Source organism: Diabrotica undecimpunctata, chromosome 8, assembly GCF_040954645.1.
Source record: "Diabrotica undecimpunctata isolate CICGRU chromosome 8, icDiaUnde3, whole genome shotgun sequence".
Lineage (NCBI taxonomy): Eukaryota > Metazoa > Arthropoda > Insecta > Coleoptera > Chrysomelidae > Diabrotica > Diabrotica undecimpunctata.
In genome coordinates, this window is record NC_092810.1 from 6,056,924 (window position 1) to 6,080,207 (window position 23,284).

Here is a 23,284-nt window from a genome sequence, read left to right on the forward strand (position 1 = left end):
ACACATAAATGCCTCAAAGTTGTAGTACCTACACCGCAGAGTTATAGGGAATACTCCAAGCATTAAAGACTTCAATCCATCCTACTTCAAATGAAAGCAAAACAATCGCCATTTGTACTGATTCTCTTTCCTCGATTCATTTCATAAGATGCATTTTCTCGAAAAACCCACTAGTTTAGGAAATACACACCATCTGTAACCAACTATATTCTGCTAACATAAAAGTCATAATGATCTGGACTTCATCTCATGTTGGTATATTGGGAAACGAAAAAGCAGATCAGGCCGCTAAAGTAGCATGTTCTTCTGACTTAGCCTGCAAAAAAGTCCAAATCCATACGGATCTTAAGATATTGATAAAACAAAAAATCCTCAGCTCATGGACAGACCTGTAGAATAAAACAAACACTAAGCTGCATGACGTTCAACCCAACTTATCTCGCGTCAATATCTTCTCTATGAACAGGAAAGAAAAATCAGTTATTCACCGACTACGAATAGGGTATACCTGTCTCACACATGGATACCTTATGGCATCAGAAAACCCTCCAGCATGCCACTACTGTGGCATCTTTCCATATCTTTCCATCAAACACGTGATAGTGGTATGATTCTTCCAGAAACAAGCACAGCCTAAAAGGAAATCTAAGAGACATTCTTAGTGTTCCAAATCGTTTTGACAGTGTTCTTAAATTTTTTAAAGAAACAAGTTTAATTCAGCTAATATAAACAGTGCATAGTGATAAGCTGCCGAGACACGTTAATTTTAAATAAAAAAAAAGTATCTTCATCAATATGCTTAATCGTGTGCAATATTTAGTGTAGACTGGTTGTTGGCTGATGCCAAAAGGCCACCTCTCTAAATCTATCTATCTATAAAGTTGGTAACGAGGAGATATTTCTTCATTCACATGATGTCACAACTATGCAAGCAGCCGTTAAAGAAGATACAGTTGTGCCTGCGAGAAGTGAAACTCATCGCCTATATGGGCTGCCATAGTAGCTCGCCTACAGGAAATTGTCGAAGAAAGAACACCTGTTGTGATGGAGCCTTAGAATCATGAAGATCAGGTTGGCCGAGGAATCATGATTGAAAAGGAATTAAAGAATTCTGCTAAAGAAATTCCTGTAAGACTTAGCAATACCAATGACTATGATCATCTCCAAGAAAGAGACAAAAGTAGAAACCTGTGTACCTGTGACGACAAATTCAACCAAATGGTTGCAGTTGCTGGCCAGTCTCTAAATTAGGTGAGGAAAAGGAAATTACTTGTATTGATTTCTTCAGCGGTATCGAGACAATGCTAAGCCAATGCATCAAACAGCTCAACGATTACCACAGGTGAAGAGAGAGAAAGCTGTAAGGATTGTTTAGGAAATTAAGAAAGACGGGGTGATAGAAACTTCCATGTACCAGTCCATGGGTCTCTCCGGTGTTGCTGGTCAGGAAGAAAGACGAAACGGCGAGGTTTTGTGTGGACTACTGTTTGTTGAACCAAATTACCAAGAAATATAGTTATTCTCTACCTCGGATCGATGACACGTTAGATACATTTGCTGGAAGTAAATTTTTTTCTACTTTGGATTTAAAGTCTGGATACTGGCAGGTAAAAATGGACCCAGTAGATAAAGAGAAAACAGCCTTCACCACAGGATATGGATTGTTGCAATTCAACGTTATGCTATTTGGACTCTGTAATGCTCCTGCGACATTTGAAAGAGAGGGTTATCTTGGAAAACGTGCCTGGTGTATTTAGACCTGGACCTAGACTGTCCCTATGGAATTATCATTATTAGAGGCCATTATTCAAAACATATAGCCTGAAATTTTGGTTTCGAGTTGTGGCAACAAATGTGAGGCATTAGAAATTTGCCTAAAAAACGATCTAAGACGTTTAACACTGCTTCTTTTTCATTACACAAGTACGTTTTTCTAAACTAAACATCTTTAGCTACAAATTCCACCTAACGTAGTCTTTGTAGAAGCATTTCCCGTGAAGTGCGATCGTTTCTGATGTAACTGTTTAAATTAAGCGTTTCTTGTAGTTCTAATATACATTTTGGTTTGACATTATCTTAGCTACATTTTTTATTTTAAATATTTTTTTCTGCGGCAAACAGATTTTTAGTAAATCTATTTTTTCTATTACAACCACCACCCCTACGAGATGGAGGGGCTTTTCTAAATCACTGTTTTTGTAAATATATTAAAGTACTTACAGACCTATTATCTCCATATTTGATTAGTTTTCTGGTAATTTATTTAACAGGTCGGTCGATTTATCGCCGTCCTGTGCATTGTCGATAATTATTATTTTATATTATATTTTACAGAGATTTATGGCTTAACTTACATATATTTTAAGGCTTTTGTTACCTTTTAAACAATAATTAAGTATAAGAAATATGAAACAATGAAAATATTTTTATAAAATTTCACTTTAAGTTGGAGTGGCTAGTCTCTTACCATGGGAAGTTTCCATACAGTTAAACAACCACATTCGACATTTAAACAATATGTTTCATACTATTTGGGAAACAGATGACGAAGAAGAGCAACGAAGAAGACTAAATCATTGGATTAAATATAATTTTCATCTTACTACGTAAGTATAGATGTTGTGTATGTGTGTGAGAAAGATAGACAATAAGAGATATAAAGAAAGACACAGAGAGAGGGAAGATGGCTTGGAAGTAGGTCGTTTAGCTACATATTTTTATTTAGTATTTTCTAAAGTGATCTATTAGTTCTGTTATATCTATATTTTTTTTTCTTTATTTACGCTGTAACCATAAGGGTTATTAGCGACCTAAAAAATATAATACAGGTAAAGTTAGAAAAAATTACAATAATTGATACAGTCCTGAGCCTTTAAGATAACTTCTGTGTTTTTAATATTCATGTTTTTTCCTAAGGCTTCCTTTTTATTATTTGATATAGTGTGCTTCTTTCTTGCTGCTTCATATGTTTTGCACTGAGTTAGTATATGCTTCACGCAGAGTGTTACTTGACAATTTTCACACATTTGGCGGCACAGTTCGCGTAAAGAGGTGTTTATATGTAAAGTTACTGTGTTCTAGTCGCAAACGTGTTATTCTCACTTGGTCGTGTTTATTCGCTGTGGGTTGGGGCCACGGTTTAACTAATTGTTTGATTTCCTTGAGTTTATTATGTGATGCACTCCACTTATTTTGCCTCGTACTTAACACTTTATATTTTATTTTTGACTTGAAGTCATCTGAAGAAACCTCATTAATAATAATGGAGTCCTGGCTGAAGGATGCTAAGCGGGCTAATTCATCTGCTTCTTCATTTCCTTGTATAACTGAATGAGATGGAACAGACATGAAGTCAACAGTGATCTTATATTATTTAGAATCTCTATTTCTGATTGGATATGTGAGGCAATTGGATTATTGGTATATAAACGTTTGATAGTGTGAAGTGAGCTTAGTGAATCGGTTATTATGAGAGACGGGGACTGTTTCGCCTCTTTTATGTGGATAAGTGCTTATAATATTGCAAACAACTCTGCAGTGTATGACGATGTAATGGGGTTGAATTTAAATTTTAAGGATGTAATGGGTGTGAGGATGGCTGCACCAACACCGTCTGAAGATTTGGATACGTGATTTTCATAAGTTTCCATTTCTATTAAGAATGATTGTTTGATCAGGTCTGTTATAGTTAGGAAATTTGTTGGGAGAATTTCAGGAAATTCAAGATGTAGGTCATGAAGGTTTCTTTAGTAAAATGGTGGATCTAGTCTTGTTGTAGAGAAAGTGTCTTGAAATCGATCTGTGAACGTATTGGTATAAGTAGGGTGTTCTTTATTACAAGCTATTTTAGAAGCATATGAGAGAGAAAGGTATTTGCATCGTAAACCTAGGGGTGGTTCTCCTGTTAAGCATTGTAAACTTTCACCTGGTGTCGTTCGAAACGCACCTGTAGCTATTCGTAGAGCTGTGTTTTGGAACAGTTTCTAAGGTTTTCAATACTGATACTTTACTTGATGAATAAACTATCGCACCATATTCGACTTTGGATCTAACTAAAGATTTTCAGTAATTCCAGTTTTTGTTGGAAATAGTTTTCATAAAATTTAATCCTGCTTGGCATGATTTTTTAAGTTCGTCTGTATGTTTTTTTCCAGGAGAGCTTTTGGTCAAAGACCAACCTGATGTTATTTGGGAAACTAAGGGTTTGATTATATAGCTTCAGATGTGGAGTTAGAGTGTTATGTTTTTGTGTAAATAAAATACATTTAGTTTTTGTCGGTGAAAATTGTAATCCGATAGTCCGAGACCATGATTCTAACTGATTGATTGTTTGTTGTAAATGTTTTTGAATATATGAGTTTTCTCCTAGTAGTAGTATGAGCAAGTATAACTATGTCATCAGCGTATAATCTTCCTTTAACAATCGATGAGCATTGTTGAAGTATAAACCTATCTATAATTGTTTTATTTAAATGACATGGTTTGTTTCCTTTAAAAAGTCGATCAATACGTTGATTATTCTTATCTTATGGAAACTTACTAAATCATCATCACCATCATAACCAATCAGTCCTGATTTCTCCATTATTAAACATATGACTCCTCTAGATATGTCGATTTTTTTGACAACCACTTTTTTGTACGTCCCATGTCCTCATTTCTTAGTAGTCTATAGCCAGCTAGGTCACCGTGGCATTTTCAATTCTGATCCCAAGTTTTTTCTATGTATTTTTGGCTGCTGATTATGAATTTCGAGGGTGGGTTTCTATCCGAGTGTCAAACAATTAATATAAACAATTTAATTGTTTATAAGGCTCAAGATCGTAAACTAACAGACATAAAAAATGTTTTTTCAAATAAAGAAAGAAAATGGCGTTTACTAAACTTTATTCCATTAATTAGAACTCGTGATATTGTAAAATTGTCACAGTTCTTAGAATTATGGATCTCCATACTTCTGATAAGGGGATAATTTTATTCTTTTCCCAGTCTGCTTCTGGCAAAGATACAACTCATTCGCCTAAATTATATTTTCAGTATTTCTCTTGAATTTTTTCGTTTTTGCTTTGATGTACTTGAAATTTTTTACAAAGTCATTTACGTCAAAGTAACACTAAAGTTTAGACCCTCTTTTTATCGATTTCATCGGATTATATTGTATACTAGATGATTGGCCTTTAAATTTTACAATTGATCGTCGATACACATTTTCTCTCCAACAGAATAATTACCAAATTGAGAATTTAGACAATCCAGAGAAAGTTTAATTTTATATAACCGATCGGTATTATTTTTTGGTAATAGCGAGTTGTCGTTTACATGCAAAAATCTTAAAATGGTTTGAAACCTATTCCTTGGCATAGTTTCTGCAACAAATCACAGAGAGATCTTCTTGACCAAACCAATAATTTCGGACTCCAGGAACTATAAGGTAGTCCATTAAGAAGTTTATCCCAATAAATGCTAAGAGTTTTTCCTTAGACATATTCAGTTGTTTTCCCTTTTGTGTGGCATAAAGGTAAGAGATCAGTTGTATCTGATAAGTTATATCTTCTACGCTTTTATCTAAAAGCTTAACAAAAATATCTAAAGCGGTCTCACATGCTCTAAAATGAACTTCTTCCCAAATACATGCAGCTTTTTTATATTGAAGAATTTCTGTCTTTTTTTTTTAATTTACGCCCCTAATCTTTCTAAACATTCAGGTTCCATGAAGTTACCAGGCCCTTGATCTTGATGTTCATTAGGTTCCTAAATTTGTCGTTTGTTAGATTGGTCATCAGGAACTAATTTAGGGTCCTCATAATTTGCCTCTTCTTCGCGTTTTATTTGTAAATCTATCCAGGCAGTAAAAATATCCAGGTCCTTATCGACATCTGATTCAACATCAGTATCTTCTGCAGTATCTAACGGAGGCAAAAAATGATCAAAATCATCATTTTTCATAAGTTCTAACAATTCGCACTAGACATCGCATGACAGGAGCTACATGAGCAACCAATGAAATCGCGTTGTTTAAGTCTAGACTTAGAAGTACCGCTAGGAAATAATCGCTTAAATCTAGTTGTTTTAATGTAAAATAAATGAAGTGGTACTTATGTGTACCGGTGGGACTTAAAGGTCGACAAATTTTAAATTCATCTGGGATTGAAAGGGTTAAATTACTAACAGGGCAATGCTCAGGTAAATTTAATAAAAAATCCAAATAAATGCCTGAGGTGTTAAAAATATGTAAATTTTACGACTTTACGCAAAAATGCAAAAAACGATTATTTATCACAAACAGCTATAGTATTTAAAGTCATAGACAAACAATTAAATTTTGTCCATTAGTGTAATCGATGTTATGAAAAAGGTAACTTTTTTATTAGACTGCTTTAATCTGTTTGTTATATTTAAATGTTTCAGAATTATCCAGGAATTAAATAGACTAACAAAGGGATGCCTTGGGATAGTGTCTCTAGTAGTAAGCATAGTGCTTGCCTTAACGCTAAATCAACTTCTAAACTGGGTACGTAATATAATTTTTATAAATACTTAGTAACAGTAAATTAATTAATTATTTTATGCATCTTATTTTTTTAATTATTATTATATGCCTGATCTAGATTATCTTTAAAATCCTAATAAAAAAAGAAGACCTTAGAAGTCTTTCTAACAAATTTTAATAGAAGTAGAATTGCAAGAAGCAACTGTTATCAGATCTAAGCTACAGAAAGCATACTGAAAGATCATTTTGCATATGCAGTAGTATCTCCGAATCTACTGCTGAATGTAGGCCTTCCGTAAATAATTCCAGTGGATCCGATCTTGAGCACCCTGAATCCAGTTTTGCTTCGATTATGATAAGCATCGTGTCTGGGTCTCCATTATAAAATTTGCTTAATCCATTTCGATCCTGTCCTGTCCAGTTCCATTTCATCATTGCGCCTCTTTGGTTTTTCTCCTCACTATTTGATTCGAAACTCTGTCTCTAAAGGATATATCCAACATTGACCTCTCCATTGCTCTTTATGCCACTTATATCTTATTGATTACTTTGTGGTAAGGGTCAATGGTTTTGCTCCATACATTAGAAGTGAAAGTACACATTGATTAAGCACATGGACATATTTTATCTAAAGATTTTCCTTAGTTTTCCGTATGTTGCTCATGTTAGTCCTATTCTCCTGTTTAACTTTGTTGTTTGGTTGTCTCATTCTAATTTAGTATCGTGACCCAGATGCTTATAGGTATGCCTCTCTTTTGTCGTTTCCCCATTACTGAGAATCGTGATTTCGTCCAATGTTCCTAACAATTTTTCTCCATTCGTCTCTATCTTCAGACGCTATGAAAGCTTCGCAGAATGAGTTTCCAGCTAAACTCTCAATTTGGTCGGACCATCCAGTTGGTAATCGTTCTCTTGATCTTTTTCCCGAAACGTTTCCAGGGACAATATTGATCTCTCCAAACTATCGTCACCTCTGCGAATCACGTGACCGAAAAAAGAATACATTGCAGATATATTGTGGATTGGATATATAAGATTGGTTAAGGCTATAATGCGTAAAGTTGTTTGGAAAGTCGAAATACAGGGCAAACAATCACAGGCATGCGCTGGCGTGTCTCCTTTTCAACATAGCTCTGGAAAAAGTGGTTAGGGATGCCCAAATAGACAGCAGAGGAAACATTTTTAATAAATCATCCCAAATTTTGGCATATGCAGATGATGTTGACCTAGTTGCCGACACAACACGCAAGCTAGAAGAAATGTGTACCATCTTTAGAAACCCAAGATAATGGCATTAACACCCAACAATAGAGCCAGAAACGACGGCTACCAATTCACGGTTGATAACTCTACCTTTGAAGTTGTGGACAAATTCACATACTTAGGCTCCCTGATCACCAAGGAGAACGTCATGACGGTAGAAATCAAGCGAAGAATATTCCTAGCAAACAAATGCTATTTTGGAGTAGACATATGAGAAGCAGAAACTTAAGCCAAAAAACAAAAATTACCATATATAAAACCTTTATACAACCGGTGTTAACAAATGGATCGGACACATGGACCATTTCCAAGGCAGATGAAAACCTCCTGCTTATATTTAAACGAAGGATCCTGAGAAGAATATTCGGTGACTTCTGTGAAAATGGTGTTTGGAGAAGGAGGTACAACTACGAGATATATCACAGATATAAACATATATTTGGTGGTAAAGACGTACTATCTCTTATAAAAATAGGAAGACTAAGATGGGCAGGACATCTGGCTAGATCACAGCACAACAACCCTCGCAGAAGAATCCTTATGTCACAACCTGTGGGAAGTAGAAGTAGGAGTAGACCAAAACTCAGATAGAGAGATGGTGTAGATGAGGATGGTAGACAAATAGGCGCAGCAAACTGGCAACAGTTGGTAATGTATCGAACTGACTGGCGTAATAGACTTGGGAAGGTCAAGGCTCTCTTATAGGGCTGTAGCACCAATGATGATGATGATTAAAGTATTTTAGTTGGGTACAGTAGTTACTCCACATGGCCTGAAGCGTAAGTTTTTGTAGCAAGGTTCCGGAAAGGTTAAATATAATACGAAATATCAGATGACTCCATATAAGTTTGGTTGTTTGTATACATTATTTAGCAAGTATAATCGAGTATCTATATAACTATAATGTTCTCTTTTCTATTTCAGAATAAACCTCTTGCTGCAATAATGCACCTGTTCGGATGGCTTTGGTCTCTAGGTGTGACATGCTTTACTGGTCAAAAAATAATTGATATGGTAAAATGATTTTATTAAAATAAAGAAAGATTGAAATGTATAGTACTGATATTGTAATAAAAGTTTTTAGTTCGGAACGTACAAATCCAGTTACAACTATAAAGTAAAAAAACTTTTAATATAATTGAACACCGGTTAGTCTTACTCCGGTTCTAGAAATCATGATAGTTAGCCGTGTGCATTAATTGCTTAAAATTATCCCTAGATCCTTCTATAATAAACCACTAATTATTATATAATTTATTTTGATTCCAGACAGAGTCCATTCCAGTAAATATGTGGAACTCAAATTGGTACATAGCTGATATAAAAATTAGGAAAGATGTTCAGTTTGCTATGTTAAGTGCTCAAAGATCATTTACGCTGACTGCATTACCACTTGGAACGTTGGACATGCCATTATTGTTACTGGTACGTATACGCAGTACCTTGCAAGAGGTAACTTTTCGTATGCAATATCATTTTTCGATGTCTAAATAAATTTATTACCTTTACTTTAAATAATTTTATATGAAAAAAAAAGAGAGAGAGAGAGTAGGGAGAAAGTGAGAGAGAGAGTAAGAGAGAGGGAGGAAGAAAGATAGCGAGAGAGAGAGAGTGAGAGAGGAAATGGATAACATGCCAGGGAGAGGGACAAGGACTGGACTTTTCAAGTAGATCAATTTGTGAATGAAGAAAAAAAGATTTTTTTTTAACTTTATCATGAATACTGCAATTAGTCTTCTTCTTCAAGTGCCATCTCCGCGGCGGAGGTCGGCAATCATCATAGCTATTCGAACTTTTGAGACGGCTGCTCTGAAAAGTTCATTTGATGTACATTCATACCACTCTCTCAGGTTGCGCAGCCATGACATTCTACGCCTCCCTATGCTTCTCTTTCCTTGGATCTTTCCCTGCATGATCAGTTGGAGCAAGGTGTATTTCTCTCCACGTGTAATATGTCCGAGATATTCCAATTTTTTTGTTTTTATTGAATTTAAAATTTCCATTTCTTTGTTCATCCTTCTCAGAACCTCTTTGTTTGTGACGTGTTCTGTCCATGATATTTTAAGAATTCTTCTGTACACCCACAGCTCAAATGATTCCAGTTTTTTCATTGATGTAGCATTCAAGGTCCAAGATTCCATTCCATAAAATAAGGTCGAAAAAACATAGCACATCGCCAACCTAACTCTTAGTTCCAGTTTTAAATCCCTGGTACATAGAACTCTTCTCATTTTGTTGAAATTTGCTCTAACCTTTTCTATTCTTATTTTTATCTCCTGATTGTAATCATTTGTGGAGTTAATCATTGTTCCCAGGTATGCATATTTGTCCACTTGTTCGACGTTGGTTTCGTTTATTAGAAGATTCTCGTTATTTCTTTGAGTTTTCGATATTCTCATAAATTTCGTCTTCTTGACATTCATTGTTAGACCATACTCTTTTCCATACTCTGCTATTCTGGTCACCAGTCTCTGAAGATCTTCAATGTTTTCGGCTAAAATCACAGTGTCGTCCGCATATCTAATGTTATTAATGGGAACTCCATTTACCTTTATTCCAGCTGTTTCACCCTCAAGAGCTTTTTTCAGGACCTCTTCGGAGTAGGCGTTGAAAAGAATTGGCGACAATACGCATCCCTGTCTTACTTCACATCTAATTTCAATTTCTTCTGACAGCTGTTCGTTAACACGTACTTTTGCTCGCTGTTTATAGTATAAATTTGATATGATCCTGAGGTCGTTGTAGTCAATATTCTTTGATTTCAGGACATTCATTAAATGTTTATGTCGTACTTTATCGAATGCTTTATTATAGTCAATAAAACATGCGTATATATCTTGATTGACGTCCAGGCATCTTTGTATTAGTATATTAAGTGAAAAAAGAGCTTCACGTGTTCCTAGGCCTTTGCGGAAACCAAATTGTGTATTATTAACGTCTATGTCCAGTTTGTGATATATTCGGTTATGGATGACTTTAAGTAGTAACTTTAGCGTATGAGACATTAAGCTAATGGTGCGGTAATCGCTGCATTCTCTTGCGTTTTTCTTTTTAGGGAGACAAATAAAAATAGATGTTAACCACTCTTTGGGTAATACGCCTGAACTATAAATTTGGTTCAAAAGTGTCACTAAAACATCAATGTGCTTCTCATCTAGAATTTTTAGGATTTCTATAGGAAGCATATCAGGTCCAGGGCTTTTCCCGCTCTTCATTGTTTTTAATGCGTGCAATATTTCTTCTTTTGTAATATATGGACCTATTTCTTCTGACGTAAGTTCTACGTGCTTCAGATCTCCTCTTTCATCATCGAACAATTCATCGATATATTCTGCCCATCTTTGTATTTTCTCGTCCGTATGTGTGATAGCAGTACCGTGTCTATCCAGAATTGCACAAGTGGGATTTTGTTTTCTTAGTCCTGCCAGTTCTTTGACTTTCTTGTGTAGGTTAAACAGATCATATTTATTTTGAAGGTCTTCGATCTCTTTGCATTGCTCTTCAAAGTATTTTTCTTTTGCCTGCTTTATCGTCTTTCTAATCTCGTGGTTTATCTCTCTGTATTTATTGTTATCCTTGTTTTTAAATTGTCTTCTTTGTTCCATCATATTAAGTATCTCGTCATTCATCCATTCCTCTTTTCTTCTTGAGGAAGTCTTTAATATTTCTTTACAGGGTTCCAGTAGACAATCTTTTAGTCGATTCCAGTACTCGTCAATATCGTTGGTGTTTGTGTTCAATTTCTTGCAGTTCACATGCAGTTCATGTTGGAGGCATTCTTTTATATTTGGTTCTTTAAGTTTTCTTGTGTCTATTGTAGGGATTCTTTGATGTCTTTTAATATTTTTAAGGGTGAGTGTAATTTTGGCTATAAGTGGATTGTGATCTGAGGCCACGTCTGATCCAGGATATGCTTTCACGGCTTTAACAGCATTACGGTATCTTTCATTGATCATAATGTAGTCTATCTGGTTCCTGACTACTTTCTCCGATGTATCTGCGGGCGATCGCCATGTATACAGTCGTCTGTTTGGTAACATAAAAAATGTGTTTGTAATAATAAAGTTCTGCTCTTGACAGAATTGTAACAGACGGTCTCCTCTCTCGTTTCGATTTCCCAGACCATAGTTTCCTATACACTTTCCGCTTTGTCCCTTTCCAATCTTTGCATTGAGATCACCTAGGACTATCGTGATTTCTCTTGTTTTCGTTATTCTAAGTGCCTCTTCGATATCTCGATAAAATAATTCTACTTCATGTTCGTCGGCATTCGCCGTAGGAGCATAAACTTGTATCAAATTCAGTTTGGCATGAGATGTCACTAACTTCAGTACCATTACTCTTTCTGAGATAGGGAAATAGCATTCCACCGCTCTATTAGATTTTTTATTAACTATTACTGCCACGCCGTGTCTGTGTTGGTTATTCTCGCTACCGGAATAATATATTGTGGCTTCGTCTGTTGAAAAACAACCTGAGTTGGGCCATCTAGCTTCACTGATACCCAGTACATCGATATTCAACCTGTTCATTTCTTGAATAACATTGTGCATTTTACCAGGCTGAAACATGCTCTGAACATTCCATGTTCCTATTCTAGTGTTGGACAGTCTTATTTTTTCATCTGCGTTGTTTTGACAGGGAATTCGCTGATTAACGACCTGAGAGTCCTTGTCTTCTTCTCCCCTGCCGGATCTTGGCTTCCGAGGGCCATGATCAGTAACGCCGTTATTAGTTTCTAAAACCATGATGATTTTACTAGGGATATCCATGGGGATCTTTAATGTAGTGGTTTCCCCTTGCCTTCTACATCCTTATGCTGTTGACCAGTATATTGGTTCCTCCATCTTCGAGATCGATTTCTCAACCCCAGAATAAAAGGGTGCCCTACCACCTACCAATTCTTCCGCCCAGAGCCGTTGATTAGTAAGTGTGAGATTGCTTATACCGGCAATCGGTCGGTGAAATTTTCACCATATCTGGCTACCCTCACTTAGTTTAGCCTGCAGACCAATGCAGTTGTCCAGGGTGTGGCACTTGGAGCCATAAGTGAGAGTTAGGTGTCTTATGAGGACCAGTTACCAAGAACCATCTCCCATCTATGATGCTCGATGTGGTCGTTCCGATAAAAGGTGCTACCTCTATAACACAACCCTACACCCCACTGCAATTAGTACTTTTGCTTTATTTATCATTAGATACATATGTAATTATAGATACATATGCCTGTTTAATAAAATAACAATTTTTGGATGTGAAGTATGTAATCGCAGTTTTTTGCACAAATTGCTCCAAAATATCACTACAGATGATAATTTTACTATGCGTGAGTTGTAAAATGTGAGCTTAACTTTTTATTCAACAAAATATGAAAAAAATTCAAAAAATTCGATATTTTTCTTCATTTTTCGCACATATCTCAGGAACAATTAGTTTTAGTATAATTTTGTATTTCTATTGGACATAAAAGTTTTGTAATTAACTTACATACTTACTGGTAGTTTAAAATCTTAAAAATTATTATTATTATTAAAAAAATACTAAAAACAGTTAAAGAAAGGTTTTTTCTGTGAGTTTATTTTCTAAACTAAAATCAAACCTAGGCCTTTCATATTTCGAGAAAGAACACTCCTTAGTATATTTATTCATCATACAAAAAGATTATTAAAATATATTTAATAGTTTTTGTACAATAATTTTGTAATCTATTTTTTTAAATGAATTATTTTAAAAATCATGCAGGTCAAAAACTAAAACTTTTAAAAAGACTAAGTCTTTACTCAACACTGAGGAGTAGGCAAATTGAGACCTCAGTGTTGTTTGACGGTTCTTGTATTTCTACAGAATACGACACTGATACGTCACAAGTGAGGGAAGTAGGCAGATTGAGACCCCAAACTCGAACTTAACCGTATCTGTCTTGATAATGGCTCCAAAATGGGTGACGAAACGTCGCGTTTTAAATTCTCAACACGGTTCTTTCCAAGAACTTAGTAATTTTCTCGAGAACTTAGTAATATGGTGTATTTATATGTTGTAGTTATTAAATTATTAGTATAATTCTATACTTTATAGATATGCTAAAGTGTTTTTTATTTTTAGCTTCTAAAGTCGTCATATTCCTATTTAACACTAGTAACAAACTCAACCTAGAATCGTTAAGGTGCTATTATAATGTTTTGGAGAGAACCAGGTAGTAGAATATTGCAGGAAATTTTTCTTAGATTAAAAAAAACACAGCAAATATTTAATTATGATTTATTATAGTATATATAGTATGTTGAACAGCTGTTTATATATTTATTTACTTAATTTCCTTCTTAAAAATAGTAAGTAACTCAACGTAGAACCACTAAGATGTTATTAAATATTCTGGAGAGAACCTGCTAGTTGCATAATGCACGACAATTAGTTTAAAATAAAATAAATACATTATACAGTTAATATATTAGTATTATTAGAGCATTATTATTAACCTGAGAGCATGGTATAAAAAGACCTCAACACAATTATTTCGTACAGCAACCAACAAAGTCATCATAGCCAGAATGATCGCCAACGTTCGGAACCGACAGGCACCATAAGAAAAATAGTACTATTATAATTATTATTTATAGAATCTCTATTGGAATCACACAGCGAAAGTGAAGTTTGAAAATAAACTGAAAATTTAGTGATGATACCGTCTTTCTGACAAGAATGCTAGAAGAACTGCAATACCTTGCTTAACAACTAAATATACACTATACAGCTCTGTCATATAAACTATCAAAAAAATTGTTAGAGATTATTTTAGAACATACTAAATTTACACCTTAATTTACCGTAAAAAATACAATAGAACTAGTTAATAAAATAAACTATTTTCAACTAACAACTCAAAATTAATTTCATTTAACGTCAAGAACCTTTTTCCTAGTATTTGTTAATTCTGACTTCAATATAGATGGACTGTAGTAATAAAAAAACTGGTGATTGCACTATATTTGAGATTTTATTAACACTACTGAATGTACTCATAAACTAATATAATTAAAACGAAATATGTATGTCTTATTTTAATGTAACCAAAAATTGTAATGTTCTAAAAGTCCTCTGTCTTTTTTCTTGCGCATGCGGTTGCTTTTGCACTTCTTTTAATGCGCCACTGCCGTCAGTGGAGTTCAGCCACACACAGGACCGGCTTAGTTTTTAAGTGAATGAATCACAATCTTAACATACTCCCCCCTTTTGAACAGCATGTTCAAAAATTCTTATCAAAACACATCGTCATTAGGAGAAGGGAGTGGACAAATTTTCGAAACACCCCGTTTAAAAGTATTTTGCGAAGTTTTTATAGTCACTACCCGCACTACACCATCATCGCCTGGATGGACATCAACAATTCTTCCCAAAATCCATTTAATAGAAGGCAGGTTATCATGCTTTACGACGACCAGGTCACCAATATTGACATCCATTTTCCCAGTTTTCCATTTGTGTCGTTTCTGCAGTTCAGATAGATAAAAACAGGACCATCTTTTCCAAAAGCTTTGATTCATTTGCTGCAATAATTGAAATCTGGACAGCCGGTTAATTGTAATACTTTCATATAGTGGGTCAGGAGGTGATGTGAGAGCATGTCCAATCAATAGGTGAGAAGGGGTAATTGGGTTTAAATCATTGGGATCTGAGGACATAGGATATAAAGGTCTAGAGTTTAATGTTGCCTCAATTTGCGTTAATAGTGTTGAATACTCCTCAAATGTTAAAATAGATTCTCCTATTACTCTGTGGAGATGATGTTTAATGTTTTTAATATTTGACTCCCAAAGACCTCCAAAATGTGGAGTATTTGGTGGAATAAAATGCCACGAAATTTTTTGCTGTGAACAGATTGTAACAAACTCAGATTGAGAATTTTCTAAAAACTTATATAACTTTTGCAGCTCTTTATAAGCTCCAACAAAATTAGATCCATTATCGGAATATAAATGATTAGGAGTACCACGTCGAGCGGCAAACCTTCTAAATGTAGCAAGAAATGCTTCACTCGTTAACTCAGTGACCAGCTCAATGTGAACACCCTTAGTGGCAAAACATATAAATAAACAAATATATGCCTTATAAGTTTTATAAGGTCGGCCCTTTCTATCACGCAACAGTACTGGACCAGCGTAATCAATTCCAGTATTTGCAAAAGGTTTTGAAATTTGAACCCTATGTTTAGGGAGGTCAGCCATGATTGAGGCGGTTTGTCTAGGTTTATTTTTAAAACATTGTATGCAATTTCGTACCACCTTCTTGGCAAGACACATGCCAGCAGTCGCCCAGAACTTCTCACGTACTGAAAACAATAAAAGTTGTGGACCTGCATGTTGTAATCGTAAATGTTCGGCGTGAAATATTAATTTAGTGAATAAATGTTTACCATTTAGGAGATATGGATGCTTTTCATCAAATGACAAAGAGGAATTTTTAAGTCTACCCCCTACTCTCAGAAAACTGTTTGAATCTAAAAATGGAAAGTAACCTATGTTTATGAGGCAAATTTTTTTGTTGACTAATAATAGAAATTTCATTTTTAAAACTTTCCTTTTGTGCTAATTTAGTTAAACATAACATACTGTTTTCCATCTCTAGAACGCTAAGAGGACCTTTTGTCCTTGTACGTTCCTTTAGGTTTGTAATGAAGCGTAAGCAATATGCAAAAACTCGTTTTAATCTATTAAGAGAGGAGAACCGTTGAAACAATAATAATTGTTCGGTAACAACAAGCGTGTGACAAATTTTACGGATTTCTGGAAGCTCCTTGTTATCTCCAGCTTGAAATAATCGTGGCCAGAATGGTTTTTCATATAAAAATGAGGGTCCATTCCACCATACCTTGCAATTGGATAGTTCATCTGGATACATGCCACGAGATGCTACATCAGCAGGATTTTCTTTAGTATTGACATAGCTCCAATTCGATATATTGCTCAGCGTTTGAATTTCTGAGACCCTATTGCTTACAAAAACTTGTAGTTTATTGGCCTCTGTATTCAACCACCACAATACTATCTGAGAATCGCACCAATAAAAAACATTACATTGACATGTAAGTGCGTTTGACACTTGATTGACTAAGCGAGCTAGTGCTAAAGCACCACATAACTCTAATCTAGGAACCGTTAATACTTTTATAGGTGACACTCTGGTTTTGGAACATAGCAATCTGACATACACTGTTCCATTTTCATCAACCGTTCGAACATATAAAACTGCACTATAAGCATCTTTGCTAGCATCACTGAAGGCATGCAGCTCCATGTGAACTATTTTATCACACATAATATACCTGGGAATATTTATTTTATTAAGAACAGACAATTTTGATTTAAATGTTACCCATTTATTGAGCAGGTCTCGTGGTAGTTCATCATCCCAATCTAAATCAAGCAACCATAATTGTTGAATTAATATCTTAACTAGAATAATACATGGACTTATTAAACCTAAAGGGTCATATATCTTAGCAATATTACTAAGTAAACTTCTTTTAGTAATAGGTTGTTTATTACTGGATGTTGAAACATTGTATGTTAAGACATCAGTATTACTAATCCATTGAATTCCTAAAGTTTTAAGCCTATCACTCTCTCCTAGTTCCAATATACTAAACTCATCAGATGTATCTTGTAAACCCTTTAAAATATCTTGGCTATTAGAAGCCCATTTTCTTAATTTAAATGAAGCTGATTTTAATATCATCGAAATTTGATTACAAATTTCTATTCCATGTTCTTCACTGGTGAAGCCAGTTATTAAATCATCTACATACATGTCACGGTCAATCAATTCACTAGCAATTGGGTAATCATGTTTATAGTCAGAAGCTAATTGTTTTATGCATTTTATGGCCAAATAGGGAGCACTAGTCGTACCATAAGTAACTGTTTGCAACTCAAATGGTGCGAGGTCCTCATTAGGATTTTGTCGCCAAAGAATGTTTTGTAAATATCTTTCTTCAGGGTGTATCAAAATTTGACGGTACATTTTTTCCACATCAGCAATTACAACAAACTTGTGCTGTCTAAACCTCAACATAATTTTAAATATATCATTCTGAATGGCTGGCCCAGTATATTGGATATCATTTAATGATATCCCAGAATCGGTTTTAGCCGAACCATCAAATACAATCCTAACGTCAGTAGTAAGACTGTCTTCACGGAAAACAGCAAAATGGGGTAAAAAACATCGAAATTGACTGGATTCCTTTTGTGTTAATTGCCTCATATGTTGCAAGTTTAAATACTCATCCATAAATTTAGAGTATTTGCTTTTTAAAACATCATTCTTTTCCAATTTTTTCTCTTGAAACAGCAGTCTTTTAACAGCTAAGTTTTTTGATTCCCCTAATTGAGTGGCTTCTAATTTTAGTGGAAAACGAACAATAAATTTTCCAGAAGGATCTCGAGAAACTGTTTTATTGAAATAGTCCTCACAAAACAAATCTTCCTGTGACATCTGTTTCTGTTCATGATGAATCTCCTCGACAAACCAGAACTTTTGAAGATCGTCATTTATTAAAAAATTGCAATTAACCTCTTTTTTCATAGGAATATTTATCGGACCTGATACTACATAGCCAAAGACAGTATTAACTAGATGAGGTAGATTTCGACCGAGGTTTATTCTTTCATTTAGTACAATCTCCCAAAACAAATCCGCTCCAATTAATAGATCAACATTTCTAGGACAATTAAACATAGGATTAGCAAGTGCAATGCCTTCAGGAATGTGCCAATTAGAAATATCGAAGTTACAAGATGGTAAATTACTTGAGATTCTTTCAACAATGATACAGTTTAGGACAGTTTGAAAGTTATGAATATTAGATTTTATTAGTACCTCACATTTGTACCGTAAATTAGAATTAATACCAGCGATACCAGATACTGATACATCAATGCGATTGGTTTTCAAATTTAATTTTTTACACAAATTGTCAGATATAAATGAACACTGACTACCCACATCCAAGATGGCTTGGACTTTGTGAAATTTACCTGTCTTATCTTGAACATCAACAATTGCAGTAGGTAAAATAACATAATTGTCATTAAATACAGTATTACCACAAATAATGGATGACCCATTGAACTGATCACTTTGTTTAGATTCTGAGTTAACAAAATCCTCAGAATTGTTTTGATTATCAGCAGAATTGTTATTAAAGGAGTTAGATTTCTTATGATGTAATAATGAATTGTGCTTACCCTTACAAAACTTACAGTTTCCTTTCTGGCAGTGTGTATTAAAATGGCCATGACATAAACAATTAGTACACAGTTTCAATTGTTTTATTTTGTGCCATCTTTCAGCTACTGACAATTTTAAAAATTGGTCACAAGTATAAATAGAATGTTTTTGTTTGCAATAATTACATTTTAGTTCCCAAGTATTTTCTGAACTGCTAGCTAAAAATGAATGATGACGTGTTTTACTTTTATGACCACTTAGTCGCGTGTCTTTATTTTCTCTAGTGCTATTTGTTTCTATTGTTTCCAAAAAATCTGCTCTATTTTTCAAAAACTCAAAAAAACTAGCTAAACTCGGCAACATCTTATCTGTACGTGATTGCTCCCATTCCCGATTTGTATTTTTATCTAGCTTTAAAGAAATCATATGAACAATCATAGCATCCCAATGCTCAGTAGGAAGTTGCAATGTTTTTAACGCCCTAATATGCTTGTTTACATAATCAATAAGCCCTCTTAACCCTACTGCTGATTCTTTGGGTAAGGACTCAATTTCAAATAAATGTTTTAAATGATTATTAACTAACAATCTTTTATTGTCAAATCGGTCACACAATAACTGCCAGGCATCCTGGTAATTATGTGCTGCAAATTCTAAACTTTGGATAATTTTCAAGGCTTCTTCACCTAAGCATGACCTTAAATAGTGATATTTTTGAATTTCTGAAAGCGTAAGGTTGTTATGAAAAAGTGCTTCAAATGTATCTTTGAATTCTAGCCATTTACTAAATTCACAATTAAAAGAAGGGCATTTAATGGGTGGTAATTTAATTGCATTTTCGTTAAAAGATTGACTATTATTATTTACTGACCCTAAGGTTTGGGGAATTGAATTACTTTCAATCTTTTTAACAACCTCTTGTGTCCTAGCTACACAATCTATTAGAGTGTTTAAAAATATGTCTGCCTCTTCACGTTGTGCCTCAAGTTCATCGTCTGGACAAATGTCCTCAATCACGGCTTGAATCTCTTCAAATTCCGTTTCTAATGATTCTACTTTACCTAATCTGATTTTTAATTCTATTATCTCTTTATTATCAAATTCTTGATTTGTTAGAAATCGATTATATAATGGTTCAAAATAGTTTTGAAATTTAGTTAGCTTATGTTTAATACCTCCACGCTTCCGTATCTTTGCATTTAAATTAGCGGCCATCCTGTATTCTTTTATGTAGAATAATTATTTAGTATATAATAGTAATAGATCCAACTTTATTAGAGCTCAATGAATAAATCGATAACTTTTATAATTATAACCAATATATTTATTACAGCAAATAAGAAGTAGCTGTTAATGTAATATTGAAATTGTAATTGTTTATAATCACTTTTTATTGTTGTTTTGCCTTAGGAATTTGAGATGACTATAATTGCGTTTAACTGTGTTTAATGGTTTAATTCTCGATATCATACATGAACATAATAGTGAGATACCCTTATAATAGCTATGTGTATTTAATATAGAAATATTAAACTCAAAGAATAATAAAAATGGAAATAAAACATACACATTTAAATGGAAAAAAACATTGAAAATAGCTTTACAAGTAGAATTGATATTATATTATATATTTGATTTTGTATTGATAATTGATATTGTATTATATGTATAGACAATTGTTAAATGACTGCAAATTGAAACAGCATTAACTCTACAACGACAGGAATTTAGGTAAAATGGATTTGACCTACTTGTATTACCGGCGCCATTCCATAAACCACGTGCAAAATCTCAAGCTGCAATCCAATTTTATCCGGCTCGAAGGACCAAATGTTAATTCTGACTTCAATATAGATGGACTGTAGTAATAAAAAAACTGGTGATTGCACTATATTTGAGATTTTATTAACACTACTGAATGTACTCATAAACTAATATAATTAAAACGAAATATGTATGTCTTATTTTAATGTAACCAAAAATTGTAATGTTCTATCTTTTTTCTTGCGCATGCGGTTGCTTTTGCACTTCTTTTAATGCGCCACTGCCGTCAGTGGAGTTCAGCCACACACAGGACCGGCTTAGTTTTTAAGTGAATGAATCACAATCTTAACAGTATTCCTCCTACAAAAACTGTTCTAGTAAAAGACCTTTTAGACCATAATATTACAAATCAAATCATTACGTCTGAAATTTTACATCTTCTTGAAATTTGCATAATCCAGGACTACTTTAAATTTAATAATCAAATATGTACAAATAACAGTGCAGTACTTACAATAGGTAATCCTCTAAGCCCATTGCTATCAGATTTTTTTATGGACCATCTAGAAACAAAGAATTCAAAACATCGGATATTCAAACAGTTTTTGTATTGGTGGAGATACGTAGACGATGTACTGGTATATTTTACAGGAACCAACAGACAACTTGACCAATTAATATAGTCAATTAATTCACGCCATAGGTATGATTAGTTAATATTTTGGTTTATTTGTCCCTATACATCGAAACAATTTTCAAATTTATATTTTAATATAAGACGTTCTGACACCTAAGAGACTAAGTTAGACATGGCCTAACAATTGGTTCCCAAAAAAAGTTGTAAGTTTTATTGTTGTGAGCAGTAATTCGCTATTATGATCTGAAATATCTACAAACGTCTTTATTATTTTCTCTTTTGTTTTTATCTAAACATCTAGCACAAAACGTGACATAATTGGTGATATCTGACATAAAACGTGATGTGTGAGATAAAACGTAGCATAATACGTGAAGTGTGGCATAAAACGTGGCATCTGACGTAAAACGTGATATCTGACATAAAACGTGACATAATACGTGACGTGTGACATAAAAGGTGACATAAAACTTGACGGGTGACATAAAACATGACATCTAAGATTAAACGTAGCACATTTGACATAATATGTGATTTAGAGGAAAGACTAAGACTTTCCTAAAAGAAAAGTCTTAGAGAACTGATAAACACGCACTTTCCGGGCTCAACAATTCTAGATGATGCAGATAGGCAAACCAACATAGACCAAAGGCTCACTAGGCCAAGGTCTACAGATTGGGAAATAGCCACAGCAATCACAAGACCAAACAGAATTAGATGGGCTATAAATAAGTTTCGTCCATATAAGTCTCCCGGGACAGATGGCATATATCCAATACTGTTGCATATGGGATTAAAGATATTGATACCATACCTATGCAAGCTCCTCAAAGCCAGTTTAGCATGGGGGTCGTACCGGAAATATAGCAAGAGGTTAAAGTCATATACTTGCCTAAGGTAGGTAAAGTATCAGACCTAACACCAAAGCCATATAGACCGATAAGCCTATCTTCTTTTCTATTAAAAACGCTAGAAAGGCTTCTTGATAGGTACATCAGAGACGAAGTACTAAAAAATTCTCTAAACAATCGTCAATATGCATACCAACCTGGTAAATCTACGGACTCTGCGTTGGATGATCTAAATAGGCTGATCTCAAAGTCAATGAAAGGCAAAGAGATAGCAATGGCCGCTTTTTTGATATAGAAGGGGCATTTACTAATGTTACCACCAGCTCTTTGATAGGAACTATGAGTACACGAGGCGCACCTGCGGTAATATGCAGATGGATTAGGGCATCATAAGGGCATAAATTACCCGAATTTACACTAATAGAGGGTTACACAAAGTAAAAATTTTAATCTACATGCAATATAAAGGTTAATGAGTAAATAAGGTGTTTTAATTAAAAGTCAAACGTTTTCTATATTTTTTTTATTTATTATAAAACATAATTACATAGGTAATATCCTATTATAAAACAATTGACGAACCCTTTCTTTGGATACATAAAAATTGTCCATTCACACATTCCAAGGTGGCAGGAATACGTATCAGGGGCAAAATTGCCGTAGCGAGAATTCTGCTACAAAAATTGTGAATCAAATCTGCAAGCATTAATAATTGTGAAGCCCCATAATGTATTGTGGATGTACTAGGAGGCCAATGTCTTGTATCGGACGACCTTTACAAATGTGTAATATATCGCTGGTTAAGGAGAACCATGCCTTCTGTTTTTCTCGTTGCGCTCGTGAAAACAAATCGCTGGTCGATAGTAAATAATTGATAGTAAGAATTGACAACACCGAAAAGAATAATAATTAACAGACCGAAAATAAGAATAATTGACAGTTGATATTAGCTACGGAAAAGAAGATGAATTGACAAATGACAGCCGAAAAACAAGAAGAACTGATGGATCGAAAGAAGAAGAAGCGACCGACATTTTAGCGGGATTTCATTTT

At 34.3% G+C, this 23,284-nt stretch overlaps 2 protein-coding genes across 2 annotated transcripts; one reads left to right on the top strand and one right to left on the bottom strand.

Moving 5' to 3' along the window:
- The first annotated feature begins 3,346 nt into the window (after window positions 1–3,346).
- On the top strand, window positions 3,347–13,906 carry LOC140448308 (odorant receptor 85c-like). Its single transcript, XM_072541396.1, has 4 exons — window positions 3,347–3,409; window positions 8,678–8,767; window positions 9,023–9,178; window positions 13,856–13,906. The coding sequence occupies exons 1-4, from the start codon at window positions 3,347–3,349 to the stop codon at window positions 13,904–13,906; spliced, it is 360 nt and encodes a 119-aa protein (XP_072397497.1).
- A 1,103-nt stretch (window positions 13,907–15,009) lies between these two features.
- On the bottom strand, window positions 15,010–20,194 carry LOC140448309 (uncharacterized). The gene is made up of 2 exons (XM_072541397.1): window positions 16,360–20,194; window positions 15,010–16,247 (listed from the first exon to the last, which is right to left on the bottom strand). Exons 1-2 carry the CDS (start codon window positions 20,192–20,194, stop codon window positions 15,010–15,012), a joined length of 5,073 nt encoding a protein of 1,690 aa, XP_072397498.1.
- Between the last annotated feature and the right edge of the window lie 3,090 nt (window positions 20,195–23,284).